The sequence below is a fragment of the Amphiprion ocellaris genome, chromosome 23 (assembly GCF_022539595.1).
Source record: "Amphiprion ocellaris isolate individual 3 ecotype Okinawa chromosome 23, ASM2253959v1, whole genome shotgun sequence".
NCBI classification, from domain to species: domain Eukaryota; kingdom Metazoa; phylum Chordata; class Actinopteri; family Pomacentridae; genus Amphiprion; species Amphiprion ocellaris.
Genome location: NC_072788.1, coordinates 13851146 through 13873136, shown reverse-complemented (window position 1 = coordinate 13873136; position 21991 = coordinate 13851146). Strand labels below are relative to the sequence as shown.

General features: G+C 38.5%; 1 protein-coding gene across 1 annotated transcript in view; it reads left to right on the top strand.

The window, feature by feature from the left end:
• The window catches only part of actn3b (actinin alpha 3b), a 36193-nt gene that overhangs the window by 2125 nt on the left and 12077 nt on the right, over positions 1-21991 (top strand). Inside the window, exons 2-6 of the mRNA XM_023280404.2 lie at positions 18451-18565; positions 19028-19147; positions 20056-20142; positions 21398-21485; positions 21757-21835. Coding sequence (XP_023136172.1) covers positions 18451-18565; positions 19028-19147; positions 20056-20142; positions 21398-21485; positions 21757-21835 — 489 coding nt within the window. The remainder of the gene's footprint in view (positions 1-18450; positions 18566-19027; positions 19148-20055; positions 20143-21397; positions 21486-21756; positions 21836-21991) is intronic.

The following is a 21991-nucleotide window of genomic DNA, read 5'->3' as shown; positions in this document are numbered from 1 at the left end:
TAACAGAAACATTTAAATAGGTAAGTGCACCTAATACAACACAGGGCTGCTACTAATGCAAATGCACACTATTTTCTCAGTTAATTAATTTGTTTTTTGAGTTACAGAATGCCAGAAAACTATGAAAAATGTCAATCAGTTTTTCCCAAAACCCACGATAACTGTCTCAAATGTCTTATTTTGGCGACTATGCTAAAAATAATAAGTTTGCAGTCAGAGAAGAGTTAAGAAACCAGCAGAAGTTCAAATGTAAAAACCTAGAGGCAGAGATTTTTTTCTTAGAAGTTACTCCGTCTACTTGATCAATTATCAAAATGGTGTCTGATTACATAAGATGACAACTAATTGATATATCATTGCAGCTTGAATATAAGACAAGCAAGGAGGCAGGGGTCACTTCCGGCTGCCATCTGTATTTAGCTGAACTACAGAGTCACAGGTGAAAGGAAAATGTTTGTCGAGTAGCAGATGTAATATTTTTAGGAGAGTATTTCAGGAATCCAGAAATGTCTTCTGATTACAGTAGGGGCTGTTACAAGACTTGTAGGTTCTTAACATCTGGAGAAAAAAATCATACTTTGCTCGTATTCTCAAACTTGGTAATCACTGCACTTTTGTGTTTTCCAGCTTACTACAATGTAAGTGTTGTTTATGTTGCCACAGTCTAATTTAATTGTGTAGTCGGGGTTTTTCCTGCATAGAGGAATTTTTGTGCCCCCTTTAAAGATTTCAGAAAATCACCAGTACTAATATGACAAGAGAGGAGAATAAACAAAATATACAAATATATGACAAATATGTTTTGTTTTTAGCCAGGATTGGAGAACTTACATTTTTTCAGGCATTTTAGATGTTGTCTATGAAATGGTCAGAAATAAGCAGAAAATGCATAGATTTCTGAGATCTCAAGGCCAATTCTGAGACGGGCAAAACCCTGATCTATTCTAGTAATGCTTATTTTTGATGAACAACAACACAGGAAAAGAATAGAGCAGCATTTCAGTGGACATATTCAAATGGCACTAGCTGCAGTGAACCTGCAGAATTGTTCTGTCAGTGCAAAATGTCGTCTACCTATAGAGCTAAAGCACAGTGACAGGCTGAGAGACCTCAACAGATGGTACCCGAGAGAGAGGGAGAGAGATGGCAAGGCTGGTAGCTCTACACCCCGGGTTGGTTTCACAGACCTACAAATAAACATCTTCCTAAAAATACTTTTTAACTTGCTTGGCTCCGACTTCCCTCCCACCCTGTCTTCATTTCTTGCTTGCTTTTAAACCAGTGACCACTTTTCCAGTGACGTCAAGCACTTTCTCTCGCTGCTATTCTTAAGATAGTCATTGGCACACCTTGTTTTTCTTTCTTTTGTTAATTGGTTGAGTTACTCTTTTTCTCTTCTTGTGCCCCTCACTATCTTGTAAGTGTAAGGTGATCTAACAGGCCTTAAACAAGCCTGTGCAGCCAAGCAAGCCTTTAGTCTTCACCCCTCAACCTCCCATGGGAATAGGTCATGGTACTCCTTGCTCTTCTCGGCATGTAAAATCTAGCTTAAGGAGCTGATATCAGCCCATAAATATAGCCAGTGCATCATTTTGCACTGTAATGAATATGAAAGGAAAGCCCTGCAGCACCTGTTCTCTCTTCTATCCTTGAAATTTCAGTGGAAAAAGCTGCTCACCACTTGATGTGTAGTAAAGTGTTTGTCAACACACAGTGATGCCGAATCTGATACTGGACATTAGAAATAGTGTGTGCTGGGTTGTGTGTGTCCTGTCCATGTGCGCGTGTCTGAATTGTACATCCTGACATCAGTTTATATTTATCATGAAGCATCACTTGTAGATGCTAATGAAATGTTTTGTGGCTTAATTTGGACGGGGAATTTAATTTAATAGGAGTTGGCAAAAATTGTGTTAGATATTGCATCTAGTGAAAGGTGTCGGGATGAGATCTGGCTGTGTTCTGCCCTGGCAATCTTCTTTACTGAAAGCAGCTGCAATCTTAGAAATAAGAAAGGCTGAGCTGTTGGGCTGATTCAAGAGCTGAGGCCAACAGGCCAAGTTCAGGACAGAAGTAGATGTTTTTCTGAACTCCCAAAGCGTATTGATAACTGCCTCACACAGATGTTGCACTGACTACTTGAAGAGTTTCTACTTGAGCACATCTGCGAAAAGTAATGATTTTTAGCATGATCAGTAGCTGGTTAAAGATTCATGCTCACTGCAGAGGACTCCACCAACAGGACCATCTGTAATGCTGAATGCATTATTGTTTTTTAGAAAAAAAACAGTAGTAGTTGTTGGATATTCTTGTGTGCATCACATATAATAACTTGCATCCTTATGTTGTAGTCTGGCTACTTTTTGTGTTTGTATAATGCATTGAAATGATTAAACTAAATAGAAAATGTCAATTCCCTAAAAGGTTTACCACAAAGTTGTTTTCTGTTTCACATTGTTTAAGAGCTCAGCTGTTAACTAAGTGAATGAGTAGCTGCCTAGTGAAGCTTATGCTAGCAATAACCTATAAATATCCATTACATAGAGTTAACAGCAGCCTTACAGGCTCAGCTGACCTATTAGCAAATGGTGAATGCTTAATATATGCTTACACACATGCACAGACAGAAAAAATTAGGCCCCTGGTGATGTTAAAGGATGCGTTTGTCCTATAAAAAATCCTCAAAATAATCAACCAGTGTCTTTGTCTGTTGTGGTACATTGTACATTGTTGGTTATTACTTTACTGTTTAAATTCTAATAGGAGACATGTCCTAAATTAAGATTGTCATAAGTAATGCGACATTACTTGACAATGATGTGTGATGTTTGGGAAAGAATTGAAAAAAGTAAGAGGTTAAGCTCATGTGTTCATAATATTCCATTGTTTAAAGTTATTAGAAAAATAAATGTGATCATATGGAGACAAAAATCTATTTTTGTATTCCCTTGTCACCCAGCAGCATTGAAATTGTATAATCATCCCCAGAAAAGTGGCATAATTGCACAAAGCATAATTATAATTATGGACATTTGTTCCCATGACTCACACCTACATCCTGATTCATCCTGTTTCTGTAAAAATATACACTTGTCTTGGCTATTTCTCCATAGTTTCAAACAGTTTCTAAATTAGATTTGGAATAAAATGTAGATATTTTTGTTCCTTTTCTGCTGTATTCTATTGCTGTATACTTAATTCCATTCCACATGGTGTAAAATGAATGAAGTGTCCAAAAGAGTGATCATCGTCACATTCAAGTGTGATAAAGTTATAGTCAGTAATGTGATATTTATCCACTCAACCTAATGTAATGTCACTCTGTGTGGGTGAGGAGAGATCTTAGGGTGCTGTGTAATTGAATCTATTCTTGTCTAATCTCATTTTGCACTTAAACAACTCAGCTGGTAGTGTGGCACCCAGACAGGGTCATTGATCTCATCTCATACCTGATGTTCTGAGACGATACTAAAGCAGCGGCAGTCACCAGGTTGTCCAGATTTGCACTGAAATTTGCTGTGGAAGCACCTCTTCTGTTCTCTGGATAATGGAAACATGGCTAGACATTTTGCTTTCAAAATCAGTAATGTTTTCTATATTTCTAGTAATATTGGTAGCCCTACTTACAGAATCTACAGTTCAACAAATGCTTTCAGTGCTTTAGCAGCATGAGGGTCCTTTACCTTTTAATTCCCTTTGTGTCCTTATCTAAACTCTGAGTTCCACAGTTACGCTGAAGAGAGTGAAATCACATTACCACTAATCATGCATCTGCCATGTGTTTCCTTCACAGAAGAGATGGGCTGTTGCATAATAATGTAGCATAAGCTGCTTTTTCATCTGAAGTGGGATGTGTTCATCCAGGTCTCTGGTATTTTTTTTATTTTTTTAGAGAATGAAATTACACGATTCTTATGTAAGCTGTAGAAAGAAATATTTCATTTGGCTCAAGGACTGCTCAGACATCATCCCCTCCTTCTCTAAATTTGAACCATTAGTGAAGAAATTGCAGAACTGATTTGTAATTCGCCGCATTAGACTTGCTCCACTGATCTGTACTCACTGTCTGGGCTTCAGTGCCCAATCCCAAAATGCAACTGGGAGAGGGGGCATCTTAGATTCCCTCCCATGATTCACTTCGTCAGGGTCATGTGATCCCACTAAAGGAACAGTTACCCTGAACCTCACAGCATATTTTCACACACCAGATCGGTAGAGCACACATAGAGGTCTTGTAGTAGTTAAAATAAGACTGCACAAGCATTTTTTTTTTTTTTTTACTGTTTTAAATATTTAGCATGTTTAAGATTTCTTATCAACAAAAACATCAAGGTGTCTCTTTGAATATATTGATTGAGGCAAAACGAGAGGAAAACCATATCACAGTCTGTAGAACAGTAGTTGCTGCTTGCCTTAATTTTTTTGACTAAGAATATGTTTACATAATGAATCACTTTTGTTGACTCTCACAACAGTTTGTAACTTTGGTTCAGTGTTGAATAAGAATTTGAGTAAAACATTGAAATTGCTGTGCAAACTTTCACAGTTTGTTCCCAGTGAATTGTGCCATTATGATGGGATTAATAAATGCAGTGGTATATTATATCTGTTTTGTGAGTTATATGTAGAGAGTGTCTGTGTGAGGGTTAAACGTAAGTGGAGAGGTGAGAGAGCCTGCAGTCAGATCAAATAGCAGTTTCTATTCCAGAAGCTGTGTCCATGTAGGGAGGCTTCTATAAACTGCTTTAGTGCAGGCGCAGGAGACCTAAGAGGCCGTAGCAAGGGCCGAGGAGTATATGTATGCGTGCTTACATATGTGTGCTACATATTCTTCATAGTCATACGCTGTATTTTATTTGCATACAAGTGTGTCTCTAGTGAGATTTCTGGGTGAGTTCTTATGAGAATTGTGGACACAGTTAGAAGACTTTTGCAGAATGCTGTAATGGCAAACGCAGACACACGATACAGGCACAGTGTCAGAATCCACACGGTGAAAGTAGAAATGATGATTAATGGGTTGTGAGAGCAGCCTTCTTGATCTGATCAGAGCCATTCTGTGGCTCTGCAAATAGAATAAAAGCTCGGATTAGTTAGAAAGAATTGCCTGGTTCACAGTTGTGTTACTTCCATTGTAAGGTTTTGTTTGCAGTTGTGTACATGTAGGAAAAATAGCTGTTTTGTGTTGCCAAGCACTGAAATTGTTCTTGAGTGGCAACCATGCCAGTTTTCGCAATTATTATTCTTCAGGCTCAGTCCTGGTGTTGAAACTGAAAATGGAGACTTGTTTTCTGAGGAGGGAGAAAGCAACAAGCTGCCAAGTGTGTGACCTCAGCAACAAATGTGACACAGAGGAGACATGGCCAAACAGCTACAAAATGTCACCTCAGACCCTAATGGTGTCTGGCTCAAATGCAGCCTTTATGCCAGTCAGTTTTCTGTTGTAATGAGATGATCTACACACTGAGCCTGTCTTTATAAAAAGTGAACTGAGCTCATAATGTTAGGTCTGAATGCTGGCTGCATGCAGTAGATATTTATAGGTCGCTGGTAGCAGAAGTTACAGTCATCAGTTTGAAGTCTGCTGAGATTATGGGTCTCTTATAATTGGACTGAGATCATGAAGATATCATTATGTGCTTCATAATGGCTTAAAAAGCTACACTCACATACTGCTCTGAACTGTAGCTATATGTATGTTACTTTACTGCATATTCTATTAGGATTTTGTACACTCTTTTAACAACTAGCCTTTGTGGTGTGATGCACATTGAAAGGTGTTTATTAGTTGTTGCATCAGGTTTGCTTTAGGTGTTAGCAGCTTTGTGCTCGCAGCTCTCAGTCAGCGCTAAGTTAGGACTTCCTGAATGACGAAGCATCCAGCAGCAATCACATGTGGTCACTCTGGAGTCATTTCAAATTCACAAACTACAAATAACAAAATGAAACTCGAGTTGTCAGATCATCTGACTGGCGCATTAAATAACTTTTTTTGTGGTTCTCTAATGGAAGCTAAAGTAGAATCACAAGGTCATCTGTGACTCGCTCTTTTGGCTAAATGAATGCTGGGAAATGTGGCTGGGTTGCATGACAGCATTAGATCAGTTTCACACAACGGGTCCCCATGCTCAAGGTTTCTGTTCAGGTGGAATTAGCTGACCCTAGATTTGCCTGGACAGTTTTGCCTCTTATTTCAGAGAAAGAACTTGCCCACTGAAATTAGACACAGCCCTCCTCCTACCCCCAACCCGTCCTCAGTCTCAGGGCAGCCGCACTGTCATAAATCCTCCACAACCACTTACACCAATTCATCTCCCTCGTCGTCAGTCTCCGAGTCCAGAACTCATTAAATGACAAAAGACTCGACATGCTGCTGCTGCCAACCATGAACCTGTACACTCACCTTTATTCTCCGCCATCAATCACGCAGTCAGTCAATTCGTCTGTTGACTCGTGTAACAAGAAAGAGGGTGAAAGCAGTATTGGAGTGAACAGTGAAAGATAAGAATGCTGTGTGTGGGATTGTGTGTGTGTGTGCAGTGCAAGCAGAAATTGAGGGTTATTACCCACACTACGACTGACAATTTGAAATCACTGTGCCATGAAAAATAACTTTTGACCTTGTTGGATAGTTTTCCAAGTCATTAAACTTAGCAATGTACCAAAAGTGACAGAAATAGCACCAGCTACCATGAAGGTAGAATATAACCATGCAGTTCTAAGGATGGTGATACCAGTTTATTGATTGTTTGTTATTGGTGGAATTGACATGAAATTTTGAACAGAAATTCTTAGTGCCCAGGGGATTAATACAGTACTGACTTGTCTCTTGTTTATTATGAGCTGATATTGGATGGATTGTCATAAAAGTAGGAACAGACAGAATGAGTTTTAGTAACTTTGTTGTCCTCTGACTACAGTACCACCATCAGTTTCTGCAAAACAAATGACATTCCCAAAAGTCTGAGTCATATTTAGGTTAGACTGCTAGCACAGACAGATAAGATGATGAACATGTTAAATGTCACAACATATTAGCATTTCTCCTCTAAGCATCGCTGTGCTGAAGTACAAAGTTGTTTTATGATGCACAGCGGGGCTTGCACAAAGAACTGAATCACAAATATTTGATTATCCCTCCCATCATGTGCAACTGCAGTCTCTGTAATCCATCTACACTACCAGACAATACTAATCATCTTCCCCCGCGTTGGACTGCATGACACTGCCAGTGGACTGAAATGACGTCAAACACAGCGAGCAAAATGGCACGCTTTAATTCTTTGTGGTACTAAAATTGAGTAATTGTTTCCGCTAAATATTTGCTTTCACTCTCCTGTCCTTTACTTTCATTTTACTTCTTATATTGTTAATCCCAATTGAAAGATATCCATCTGCTTTTTGTTTCCTGTCAGAATGTCAGTGACCTCTGAAAACTGAACACTTGTATAGACAGAGACACTGCTGTAGGGACACATTGTCCAGTTTTGGCTGGCACTTGTGGCTGGCATCATCATTCTGGTGGCACAGCAACCCGGAAGCTTGTAGCAGTGGAACACAATGTAAGGCAGCATTATGGAGCTGAGCAGGACACGGTGTGTCCTCATACTGTCGAAGCAATTAATATGACGACAGCACAGATGGTTGTGCCATAGCAAGTGATTGATTCAACCAGGTTAGCTGTCTGTTCCCTTGCGTTGTTCAGACATGGGCAGACAACAAATGGAGCACTTCATTTGGTTAAGACTGCCTCATACTGTACCTGTGTTTCCATGTGACACAGGGTTTTGTCATAGCATAGTTTGCATAGTGATGCTCTTAGTGTGGTTGTGTGAATCAGAATCTGATGTCCTCTTTCTGGCATTAAAATGCTGCAGGTGATGCTGTTTCCACACAGGTTGTCTGATGTGTAAACACAGCTGTGCGTTGTGAGTATAGCTTTCAGCATTATGTTCTGTTCATCCCTAAATCTTTAAAATATTAGCATTGTACTCACTGTGTTTGTGGGTGGAGAACTATTGTCTTTCATCACCTGCTCCGCCTGTTCTCTCAGCAGCTAAAATCCCCTGTGCCTACAGTGTATCTCGCTGGCATCTGGCACAGTGCTGACACACACATACACACACATTTTGATTGCAAGAGGTGTCCTAGGCCTTTTATCCTCTAAACACAGACATAAATCCATGGGTTTGGACTCGGGCCTTGCGTTGGAGGCCAGTAGTAGCCTTGTTGTCAGCAGGGTTTCTGGGTATTAGCCCGTTAATCCTTCATAGAGAAGAAGTGGAAAGCAGGGCTGATAAGTTCATGTAAGGGACTGATTTACTTACAGTTCCATCTAGTAAAAAGGAATCTTGTTTACATAATATTCACTAAGATTTTTTTATCATCTGGTTTTCGGTGTTGATTCAACTGAATGTACACTTATCTGACACTCATTGAGGAGAAATAAAATTTGTTCTGTTTGGTTGTCTCTTACCTTGCAATATCTCTTTCTAAGATTAAATATCAGATAATTTATGCAGAAGGTCTTTGCCTCAGCCAGCCCCCCCAAAATATCAGTAAAGCCTGATAAGTATAGCTTTATCTTTTGCTTGTCAATGTTATATTATTTAATTTGGTTGATGACATCCTCTGTTAACAACTTTTTGTTTCTTTTTTTTTTTTAGATCATGATGGTTAAGACTAATTTTTCAGTATTTGTGTTATATTTGTCCAGATTTGTCTCCATTTGTCCTCTGACTTTTTTTTTTCTTTACAGACACTTGTGAATTACATTTGTGGGTTTAATTCTGTAATCCACTGTTTTTCTTTTAAAAATGAGGTAAATGTCAGTTTTTGTAACATACTGATTAATCTAAGCAAATAAGCCAGGGGGTTTACCCTGACTGTTTAAATCAAAGCAGTGAATAGTCTCAATCCCTTGAGAAAGCTTCTGTAGACCCAACATGGAAAAAATAGACAGTATAAAGAAACAAAGATTAAAATCACAAAGTCTAATTCTAGAAAAGGAGAGGAAGTTTGTCAGAAGTTGTATGTACAGTTGTTTAGACGTTAAGGGGGGATTAGAGGTGAGTCGGTGGGACAGGAGAGTTCAGTTTGCCTGTCAGAGGAGTATTTGGGGTCGGGGGTAAACGCTTGGCTCTTACGTCATTGCCCCAAATCTTCTGAGTGGCACCCAAGTTCAGGGCTCCGTGTCTCTTTCGGAGGGGATGGGGGGTATTTAAAGCCCACAAGGGAAAGAAGTGGAGTAGCTGGGGGTAGAGGGGGGAGCTGGTAAGGGGGGAGCTGGTGGTGGCTCCTGAATATCGGCAACACCTGTTATGTGTTGTAACTCTCCCCTCTCCCTCCACATGTCACTTTATCACCTGTCAAAAGTCAGTGAAGGATCTTGGGGCAATTGTTGTTTACAAGAGACCCCTGAGGCAAGAAAGTGAGGTCTGATGAAATATTTTGTTGCCTCTTCGCAGAGTGTGTTTTGCCACAAATGTCAGTTGGCTTCAGCTGTTATGTGGTGTTTTTTTGGTATTGATTGAGATGTGTCTGTGGCATTGAGTATCAAAGATGGCATCACGTTATGTTGTTCACTTATTCTTTGATAATGTAGAACTTGAATGTCCTCATAAAATTTCTCATTCCTGACTATTTGTTATTTTTTTTAAAACAATATTAACATATAAGAATCTTTTATTTTTGTAATGGAATTTTTTTAATAGAAAATTGTGTTTCTACTCTGAGAGAAATTCAGGCAAAACAAATGTGAAAAGCGGGTATCAAGGGCGCTAAAAACATACAATAAATGGTGTAATACTGTACTGAACAAAAATTTAACAAACTGAAAATACAGAAAAATATCTGCAAAATAATAATATTTTAATCAAATTAAAATACAGTAAAACAATAATCTATAGTCACAAATAGTAAAAGACCAAATAACTATTTTAAAAAATACTGATTTTAGATTTATATTTTAAGTCAACATGAAAATAATACTGCTTTATGTGATTTTTCTAGATATTATCTGTAATTAACAGTTGAAAAAAATGTAAGATTTTTAAAATCCTTAATGTACAGGTTTTTTTTCCAAGTAAAAGTACAGTAAAAATTGTGTATTTTACATTTAAGTGTTGTAAAAACACAAGTGATCATTTATAAAAATACAGATTTTTGATGTGGACATTGTTTACAGTTTGGGCCCGTTTTTTACGGTTACCATATAACTTTATACTTAAAAAAAATCTTACAATTTAATATGTGTCATCTCTAAAATAACAATAATTTTTTTTAATATATATATATATATATATATATATATATATATATATATATATATAAAGCACCTTGTTGATTCTCATAGATAGTCCAGCTTGAGTTGTCGTTTTTCCCAACAAGTCACATCCACAGCAAATGGTCGTGCAGTTTTTTATTGACACTTGCCCTGAGATGAGAAGCGGTGATGGGAGTGTTGTTTGTCCACTCAGAGCTGATGTAGCTCAAGGGCGACTGTTCGAATCTGTCAGAAGTGTTATGGTTGAGGACTTACATAAGTGCTGTCACAGTGTTCTCCACAGTTTTTGTGTGTGCAAAAGTAGAAAAATGTCATCATGTCAGTCGTTCTGTAGTCTTCTAATAATGTAAAGCAGTTATTAATATTTGCTATATGTTTGAATTTTGCTGATTCCCCACTTTGTAGAAGTCTCATGTCGATAATGTGACATTTTTTTGTGTTTGAGTTTGATATGGTAGAGAGTTTACTGATGTGGGGAGCACAGTTCTGACAGATGAGCAAATTGTGTTCTGTCCCTCCACTTGGGTATGTGGTGAAAGATGAACACAGCCCATTTAATTTGATACTCTGTCTGTCAGTGTTGGTCAATTACAGCAGCTACCAAGGTTTTGAGACTGAGTGGTGTCAGTGGAAAGTCGACATTTTACCATAGTAGTGTCATATAATTAATTGTGTTTATAGTTAATTTGCAGCATCTTTTAGAAAGAGATTTTTAAAAAGAGATTTTATAATAGGACCAATGTTCTGCTAAGTTATATTTGTATAAATTTGTGTATGCACAGTTGCTTTGAGTGTAACTATAAACAGTTTAAACCATGCTAAATGAGAGAAAAGAAAAATCAAAAACACCAGTGCCATTCTAAAATTTTTTAGAAATTCAGATTTTGCATAGAAGTAAATCTTTGTTACTTTAAAATCCAGTGACAGAGATGAGCAGGAGCAATACAGGGAAGCATGAACTGTTTGTGCTTTGTGTCTGTGTTTTTAATAACCACTGACTTGTGGTCTGTTGACACTGGGTGCATCTTTCTTTCTCAGTGCAAACACTTGTTACTGTCTGACAGGTGGACTGGTCAGGTGGTGGTCCAAAATGAATGTGACTATTATTGCACATGTGGCTGAAGGCTTTTTCTCTGAAGTATAACTTGGATATTGTGAGAGGTTTGTGTTATTAATATGCATTATTTATACTTAACTGCAGATTTTTTTCAGATCCCAGCTTCACAACAATGACATGATCATTCTAATTATTACAGATTATATTACTGTCTTTGACAACAGTTTACTTTGTGATCTTACTCATCCCAGTTTGGAATCCATGAGTCCATGTGCATCACAAATGTAGCGACCTTATGAACAAAAGAACACAGTGTTTTTATGTGCAGCTATTATTGTGCACACTGCATGTGAGTGGGCTGTGATCAGTTTATGTGGCATGCGTGGTTGTGTGCATGAAAGACTGCTGGACATGACTGCTGAACAGGTGTATGGCAAAGGTAGCTGTAGTGAACAGGTGTGAATGGAGTCCACAATGTCAAACTTGCAGGCCGACTTTTTTTACGCTGGCAGTTAGATAGAAATACTTCTTGTTTTATTACTATAAGACATGTATGCTGTATATAGATTTTCTGCATGTTAATTTAAGATATACATTATTCATCATACAGGAGGTCATATAATGATTAGATGGTCAGGAAACTGCAAGAGCAATTATAGCTTAGTAAAATGTTTTTGCTTTTTGTTGTTGATAATTTTTCTTCTTTCTTAAGCATTTTCTGACAATGCAGATATTCATTCAGAAATACAACGTGTTGTTACTCATTTTTAGGAATACAAAATGTTTGCTGTGGTGGATAGTCTTAAAAGACTGACTATATGCACAAAAGAGGCAGAACGGTGGAATGAGTAGAAGAGAATGAAACAGAATACCTCTGTGTGCATTTTAACCACTACATCAGGACTTTTATTTAAACTAACTAGACTTGAAAGAATGAGGTTATGGTCTTAATGTTCGAAACTGCAATAAAAATGTTCTGTCGTAGTCCATCATAGCTGTGCAAAATGATTCTCTGAGTAACATAAACTTCATAAAATGAATTACCATAGATTTTTTAACTGCATTTCTACCTCAAGTGCTCCTAATCACCCCTTTTCTAAAGCTCTGCTGATTGTTTTCTAATTGTTTCCTGCATCACAGGCCTCATAGATTTTCATTCTACAGTATCTTTTTGTCAGCAGATAAAATCTCAAAACACTTAAGCATAAAACTACACAGATTATGGATAGCTGTAAAAGGAAAAGTGCAGGCAATGCTCTCTGCAACCAAGTCAGTATGCCCATTTTTATTCCACACAAACACTCCACCAACATACTTCTCTAATTAAATCAGCTGGGTCTGATTGAAGGTGCTAATTAGTGGAATCAGCTACTGTAGGCTTCTGTAATTAAATCTACACACTCCAAGGAAAAACACTGGACACCAGTGAGGTGTAAATTAAGACTGTCCTGCAGGTTTATGTAATTATCCATGTCATTAGCAGAAGTCTAGAGTTTCAGGTTTTGTTCCTTTTGTCTAAGGACAGTCTGAGGCAGAGAAAAGGAGCTCAGTTTGTGTAAAGAGCACTCTGGACTCATCAAGTCAGTCTCAGCTGACGGTTAACAACAGTGCAGTGTGTGAGATTTATGTTAGAGGTAATAACAATATAATCCTAGTCTATGGCTCCCATGTCAGGTTGCACTGACTTATAATGAAAGATTTATTTGAAATTTACCCTTTTCTGCTAATTAACTATTAGCAAAACCTTATTGCCATAATAGTTATTATTGTAAAAGTAGAATTAGCAATACTAATCCAATACTTTTTTACTCAAATTAATTCATTATCTATTTGTGACCTGCTAGCTGTCTGTGTCTGCTGAAAATAAAAATTTGTTGGTTGTTAGGGCTGTTGCAGTTTGTCAGCAGAACGAGTAACATCGAAAAAAAGTCGATATCAATATTTTAAAGGGACAGGTAGTGTTTACATTTTTGTTGAACAGCTTAAAATCATTCCTTACAACTTATCTTCTGCATCAGTATGTAACTGCTGCCGGCTACAGTCAGTGCTACAGTCTGCAGCAGAATCCGACTTTGTTCAGCGTAAAAGTTTCCACAGACCCAAAGCTTTGAAAGTATGGGGGTAACTCACATTGTCACAAAACATAAAGTCCTTGTCCTTGTAGCTCTTAAAGCTCTAAAGGTGTCTGTCTCCTACCGTAGAATTTCCATAGAATAAGTGTTTGGAAACATCTTTAGGCTAGAATCTGGGCTCTAAAATCATGTTATAAATACTAACTGTTTAGGTTAATTGGTGAAATATTTCAATACTATTCTCTAAAAATGGTCATAAGTGCCATCCGTAATGTTAGTACACATCACTGACTGTACATGGAAAACAAAGCAGCTTGGATAGATCCAGCGTGTACTGTAGGAGGGGAGATGGGGGAGAAAAGGGGTAGTGAAGCAAGAGTGACTATAATCTAAGTATGAGAGATATTTTCAAGAATAACAGATACACCTTTATTAATATGCATTCCGATGTTACCAAATTAGTAATGTCAACAGTTATGTTATTTACACTTTTAGACATTTCTTTGCAATATCTTTAGATATGACAAATTATTTAAAGCTAGAACTAAACAATATGTATAATTTCCTATGCAAAAAAATTTACATGACCAATACTTTGAAGTCTGGGGTGTTTCATTCACTTGTTGAAGTGAGTTTATATTTTAAAACACCTGGATGCTTTCTTGTCGGTACTGAAGGATGGAAAGTTCCTTAAAGCAGACAAATGGGAAATGTTAAGTTTAGATATTCAATAAGTTAGGTTAGAAAATGTATATTGCTCTTGGCTTCCCCTCTGAGGCTGGTAGCAGCAGCTCCAGGCAGCGCTGTGGTTGCGTCAGCTCTTTGATGGACAGTTGAGCTAGCTGACATTATTAAGAGCTACAAGCTTGTTCAGATGTGAAGAGGAGTGTGTGTGTGTGTGTGTGTGTGTGTGTTGGTAGGAACATGTGTGTATATATGCATGTCAGCTGTATTGAGGGTCAGCAGCCCTGATTCCCCTTGGGGGGGGGGACGGGGGCATAGTTATGACAGGCATTCAGCTGGGCTACCATGACCTCATTTTACAAGAAGGACCTGTAAAAAGGCCCCAGCCAAGCTGAGCCAAGCCAGACCGACAGGTGTGGACGGACAGTGGAGAGGAGGGAGGGGGTGATGCCAGGATGGAGGGTGACTTCATGCCGGTGGACTCTGTAGACAACCACAGGCATTACCATAAACCCAGGGGATGAGATAATAAAGCATTACAGATGCAGAGGAATAGAAATAATACCTTTAGTATCAAAGGTATGGCAGTTAATTGTTTTTTTTTTAAAAATCACACTCTGCTGATAAGTGTTTTGAATTTAATGAACCTGGGATTATGGTAGTATCTCCAGCTTTCATTGAGGTTAAGTGAATCCTTGATTTCAATTAGTACCACTTTAGTTTCCAACAGCTCTCCTCTGATGAGAGGCCAAATGTCACCCCTCTCATCTTTCTCACACTTTCTCGAGTTATTGTTTTATATTTCCTCATATTCTTAAATCCATTCCTTCCTCCCTGTCGCCATCTTCTCCTCTCTCTCTTTCTCAGTCTTGGACTCTTACAGTTCACTTCAGGAATCCTGCCTTCTCAGCTGTCCAGTGGTGTCCCATGGCAACCCAATTTAGCCTCCACTGCCTCCTCCTCCTTCTTGTCCTACACCCTCCCTCCACTTTTCAGCCTTTTCTCCTCCTCTTCTACCTAATTTAGCCCCCACTCTCACCCCCTCCTTCAGCTCCCTACCTCCTCCTTCTTCCTTCACATGCCTCCTTGCCTCCTCCGGTTTGGCTTGGTGGCCTGTGTGTGCTGGATTAGGAGTCTGTCTAAATTTGGTCATGCATGGCAAAGGAGACAAGCACCTGCTGGGACCCTGGCTGGTTGGACAGGCGGCCTCTTCTCCCCTCCAGACCCTTACATCAAATTACACCAGGGCCTGGGCATTCCTCTCACTTCTCCACTTCGCTGCTTCTTTGTCTCTTTCTCTGTGACCTTCAAAATCTGAAATTCACTTCCAATTGAATAATGTTTTACAGGCATGACAATGTAGTTTCTATCCAAATGTTATGGAAATATGAGCAAAAGGAAATGTAAGCCAGCATATTTCCATTAATCACTGCCAGCAGTAAAACGTTTTCACATTGTGCTAATGTAAATATAGCACTGATGCAATAAAAATACTTCATTGTAAGTCAGAAGTGTTATTACCAAATATACTTAAACATTAAAATGTAGTTTTGAATATGATACACGACATTCCAGTAGCAGTAATATGCAACAAAAGAATCCATCTAGTGTTGAAGCTGGTCTAAGTTTCTAGCTTATATACACTGAGGTGGTTAAGTCTAAAATAAAGCATCCTACTTTATCAACATTCTTACAAAACCATAAGTTGTTTCCTGTATAAAACCCTAAAAACCCTATCTTGCAGATGCAAGATAACTACTGCTGTCAAACAAATGTGTCCCTCTAAAATGTGAAGTGCATTTGAATTGAAAAGTAGCATAAAATGGAAACACTTATGCAAAGCACAAATGCCTGCTAATTGTTCTTACAGTACTTTCACTGTGGCCCACTGGCCTTTAAATGTTGTGCTGAAGAGGGCAAGACAGGATTACATAATCAAAAGAGCAACCATAACTCTCCTGTAACTCATCACAGAATTTCTCTGTGGCTTCCTACTGAATAATGCTAAATTAGTTAACAAATGTATTACTGACTTAGCTTAATAATTATCTACCAAAAAATAAGTTTACCTCGGCAAAACATACAATAGAAATTGAAGTAAGTTTTTCAGAAGTGGAAATTCACATGGATAGATTGTCTCAGCAATATGAAATACAACATTTATTTATTTGCTGTCTTTTCTTAGTTTCCCAGTGTGTTTACTGTTCTATAGAATACATTTTACATGGTCATAGTGGCATATGTAGTGGTCATCAAAAGAGAAAAAAAAGCAAGAAAACTGCACCGCTTCCTTTAGTTATGTTAATGACATTTTCAACCAACTGCAAGTCTTCCCAAGGCAAATGAGAGAAAATGTGTGTGAAACAAGTAGGGTTGCACAATAATAATTACTGTTAATCTGTCTTTTTATTTAACCATTTTTCTCTAAAATCTCAGAAAGCAATAAATGTATTCAGTATACATTTACAGAAGACAGCTGAGAAATGAGAACAAGGCAAGTTGCTTCATTTTTGCGATTTTGAGAAAAGCACTGTCTCTCTAGTTCTTTCTTTTTTAACTCAATCATGCTTTCTTGTGCTCGTCAGATGGTTGATCTTTTAACTTTGGTGTGTTCATGTGCTTTTCAGTCAGAATATGGGACCAACAGAGATGCCACAAAGATGAAGGGCTGTATTATATTGCTCAGAGCATTTAAACAACTCTAAAGTATTGCTTTACTGACTTGCTGTCAGCTTTACTTCTAAGAAATAATTTGATATAGACTAAGTTTCATACCATCAACCAATCATTTACTTTCGGTCTACCATGTTTGGGGATGTGTGACGTCAAAAACTTGACAAGTCGTGTACCACAATTTTCACCAACTTTCCGAGCTGTTGTTCCGACTTGAGTGGGCGTTCTTGTGAATTTTCGCAGCGGGGAACTTATTTTTCTTATTATTTTGACACCACATAAATTGACCACTGGTGCGGTTTTTCTTCTTTCTTCTCTTTCTGTCAGACACACCAGTTACTTTTTCTTGATTTTCTTTCATTGGCTTTACTTTGTCACTGGTGCTTCGTTTCTGTGTCCACCCACGTGGTTTCAGCCGTTAGGCAAGGTTTAAACATACACCCACATACTGTTGAAGGACATACACATTTTGATATTTAGATTATCTAACGCACTCTGTTCTAATGGAAAATTTATGTTCTCACCTACTGAGCACAAGCCCTGTTTCATTGCTAATTTATACATCCCTCTCTCTGCATCCCAGTGTCTCTCTCTCTCCTCACTCCACCCACGCTCTCATCTGTAGTTAGTTATTCAGCTCATGTACTTATTCTGCTTCTACACCCCCACATCCTCCAAACCCTGGCAAAGTTTTGGCTCTATACTAGAAGCTCTAACACACATGCACACTCCTGGGTTTGAACACACGCACGTCCTGTTTTCACATTTAAGCTAAACATTATGAAAGCCTCTCAAAATGCCATTCAGTGATTGATTGAATGGCCTGATGGAACCAGTTGAATTGTCCCCTACATGCACAACCGGCGCCATTAGGCAGTTTTCCAGACAGACCAAAAGCAAGCACTCAGCGGCTGAGAGCCATTTACATCACCATCTACACTCTGCCTATTGCGCACAGCACCATGGCCTAATGAAGAGTTTGGTTTCCAAAATGAGATATCTGGCTTTCGAAAGCACCTACTCTTGCTAAGTGTTCAACACAACAATCAGATAGGACCAAAAATGAGCAGGTACTTTCCTGACTTAGACTCTTTTTGCTGCACCTGATGATACACCTCATGTCTAAGTAAAAAAGAAATGGTTGTTACTGAGCCTATACTGAGCCTATACTTTGCAAATGTCACACTTCTGGCAGTGTTTGAAGTAAGTACCTATTGTAATTTTGTAAAATAATAGACTGTGCAATATAATTTTTATGTAATTTGACAAATGCCACAGCCACAAGCTGCACTTCCAAAAGGAGAATAAAGTAACTCAATAATACTCTGAACCAGAAGTCAGATTCAACTAGATCAAGACCGATGAGTAAACAGTGGCCGTCAAACTGACGTAAATGTCAAAGTGTGACTGTACCCGCTCACCGTCAGCAGCCAGAGTCACAGCAAGGTCGCAAATTGAAGAGGACAGTTCAGGCCTTGCTAAGCACTTTTGACCCTGGTCTCAAAAGGGAAACGTCAGGCTGAGCATATATGTGTGTGCATTTGTTGAAGGGTGTTGTTGTAGTTGTGTGTAGCAGGTAAAGTAATGGTTTGATGGCCCTCGGCCTCAGTGAATGTATATGTCATACAGTTGGATAGGTGGCTGACTGACCTCTATATCCCTCTGTGTTTCTCCCTCAGACCTTCACAGCTTGGTGTAACTCCCACTTGAGGAAGGCCGGGACACAGATTGAGAACATTGAAGAGGATTTCAGAAATGGCCTCAAACTCATGCTGCTGCTGGAGGTCATATCAGGTGGATCTCACACACACATACACACACATTTGCTGTTTGTTTACAGAGTCGTATTGGACGATATACCGTAATAATCTAGTTTTAGTTCAGTTTAGAAAGAAGGTCACGCTTTGCTGTTTCCTTTTTGTCACTTTCTTTGTATAGAAAAGATTCGTGTTGATCAGTTGATGCTCGTGCACAGTCAATATACACCTAGTAGTGCCTTTGATAGTGCCATAATAACAAACCGAGCACTCTGAAGTGAAACTTTGTATGTACTGCAGACTAAATATGACCCAGTGTAAAAAGCTGAGCAGTTCAACTAGAACCCAGAACCCAAAGAGGCACAATTTAGAATGATATAAAACTGAGAAAATCAGCAGGAGAGAGAACCTTTAGACATTTTTACTGAATTTATTAACTTAAACACTAGCTGATAATCAAGTAGATGAATAATCTGGTGCCTCTTTTCTTGTGTTTCAGGCGAGAGGCTGCCCAAACCCGACAAAGGCAAGATGCGTTTCCACAAGATCGCCAACGTGAATAAAGCTCTGGACTTCATCTGCAGCAAGGGGGTCAAGCTGGTGTCCATTGGTGCTGAGGGTGAGGATCCTGCTTTGACTAAAAAAACTCCCCTCCTGTTAGTCATGTCCCTCTGCTACCTATTATTCCCCTTTTAATTAATATACCAAGGTCACATGTGTAGTATTTGCATTTCTGTAGCCTACTTTTGAGCACCAGATGGCTAAAATTCACAGCATCAGGAGAATTCAGCCATGACAGGAAAGTAAAGTACACATCGGCCAGGTGGAAACAAAGGCAAAGAATTTATTTTAAAATATTTAGATTTACTCTAAGTTTCTCTCTTTTAAGGTATTGTTGATTAAGTAAGTGAATCACAATACTTTCATTTTTTTTGAACTTTGACATTTTACATGCATAAGTGTAATATGTCAGCATTATTACAATTTTAAACATTTAATAATAAGATTTGTACAATTGCAGAAAAGTAGTAGCAAATTGGACACTAAACTTCAAAGATAGATGCTGTTACTTTACGTAGCTGATAACAGTTACAGTAACAGAACAATTATAGTAAGAGAAAAGTAACTGAAAATAACATTAATAGTCATATTCTTATGCTCAGATATGTTTTCTTAGCTCTCTAAATCTGATGTATTAGGTTGAACTGGATAAACTAAGCAGGGTAAGTAATCTTCAGTAAAGACTGATAAGAGTTCATGAAAACACGCATTCACAGCACTTCAAAAGCAGTTAGTGGATTTTTGTGTGACTTCAATTTTCCTCACTAATTGCTGTCAAGATTTATTTTCAGCCTTCAGGCCACATTTAATTCAATTTGTATCAAAAGCAGTCGCTTCAAAAGGCACAAACTTGTGCAAACACAGAGCTTCTAACCTTGAAGAAACATCAGTAAGATGCAGGCTTTTAGTCTTTGTGTTCACCGTTGCTGTGACAAACTAACGTGTGTTTTATGTGTGTTTTTGCAGAAATTGTTGACGGTAATGTGAAGATGACTCTTGGTATGATCTGGACCATCATCCTGCGCTTCGCCATCCAGGACATCTCTGTAGAAGGTGTGTGTATATGTGTTATATAAAATAACACATACTTCTAAATAACTAATTTAACATTAGAAATGACAAAATAAGATGTTTTTTATTTCAAAGTTGTTCAATGCTCAATAGAATAGTCATGCTAACAACACCTCAAAAAATAGCAACTTTCTGAAAGCTTTACGTTTCAGATTTTCAAATTAATTAGTCAAGATCAATTACTGAGTATTTGAATTGCTCTTATTTTGTGTTTGTTACAAAGCCAAGTGAGCTGCTTTCACTTGTTTCTAGTCATAATGCTAATCAAACTAGCAACAGGCTGTAGCTTCATATTCAACAGATTTGACAGTCAATCTTTGCATCTCAGCTCCTAGCAAAAAAGTGAATACGTTTTCCAAAATATCAGACTATACTGTGTAACTTTGACGTTAGTTTGGATGACAATGAGCAGTTAATAAGGCAGTTTTTTACAGACACTATTAAGCCGACTGAGGGTAAGTCACTTGACTGTCCATCACAATCGCGCACACTAATAAAGTGGGAAAAAAGTAGTTTTCATACACTCATTTACCCAGAGTTCCACATAAGTTCACATGAGTGATCTGTATCTCAGCTCAGCAACCTCTGCATCGTCTTAGAACTTACTTTCGTATATTTATTGCATACCTTTGTGCCATAAATCATCTTTGATCTTCTCCTTCATCCTACAAGTTTCCCTGAACTGTGTTTGCACCTCATGTCGTTTTAGTCAACCTTCATGTTGTCAGCAGGTCAGCTCACAATAAATTCTTATTTATAAAGACTCAGACCTTGTTCGCTCTGTCCTTCCACACGCCTCTGGCCCCTTTTACCTTCAAGTGGTCTTCCTTAACTCTCCTTTTATTGCTCCTGCTCTTCAATATTTTGTGCTGTCATGTAGCTTCACTTCTTTTGCAGTCGACCTTGTTCTAACCTCATATAAAATCTATTCCCTCCACTAGTGCAGGAAATTATATCTTTAAACCAACATTCAGACAAGCTTGAGGCTTATATTTTATTCTAGTTCTCGATCCTAAACAGTTAGCGTCTGTTTTGAGGTTACCACTTTTGAATAGTCTGATGCTTCACTCTTAATGCTTTGACAGTCTCCTTTCTCCATCACTCTTCCATCCTGCCTCCCTCTGATACTCCAACCGTCCTCAGCATTATTTCTGCTTCCCTTCCTTATTCAAGAATAATGTTTGAATAAATTGTCTTGTCTCAAATGCTCACCATCTTCCTCCCTTGACTTTTCCAGAGACCTCTGCTAAGGAGGGTCTGCTGCTGTGGTGCCAGAGGAAGACTGCCCCCTACAGGAACGTCAATGTGCAGAACTTCCACATCAGGTGAGTCTGCAACGCCGAACTGTGGCATCAACAGGGAACTGCAATCACTGGGCTTATATTTCTGTTCTGTGTAAATTTATCTCTTCTGTTTCCAATATTTGTTGTCATCGCATGTCTCCTGTTGAACATTTTGACACCTACCTGTTCCCTGTCGTTCTCATCACGCCTCTCTATAAAAATCTTTACTCTACTTGACTATTTCTCCTGTGTTTCTTACCTTTTCACTCATGTGGTCTCCTCTGCTTTTCTGCCTCCTCTTCTCTTGACTCAGCTGGAAGGATGGCCTGGCCCTGTGTGCCCTCATCCACAGACACAGACCTGACCTCATTGACTACTCCAAACTGAGAAAGGTGGCCTGTCCTTCCATGCTTTATTCTTTTTTCTGTGCTAACCAGTCTGTTTTTGGACTTTATACTGAATCATGATTCAGTCTTCTTGCAACTGTTCATTGCTCAAATACCCCATTTCTCCACCATTCAGTGATTTTTCTGGAAGCAGATTTTGCT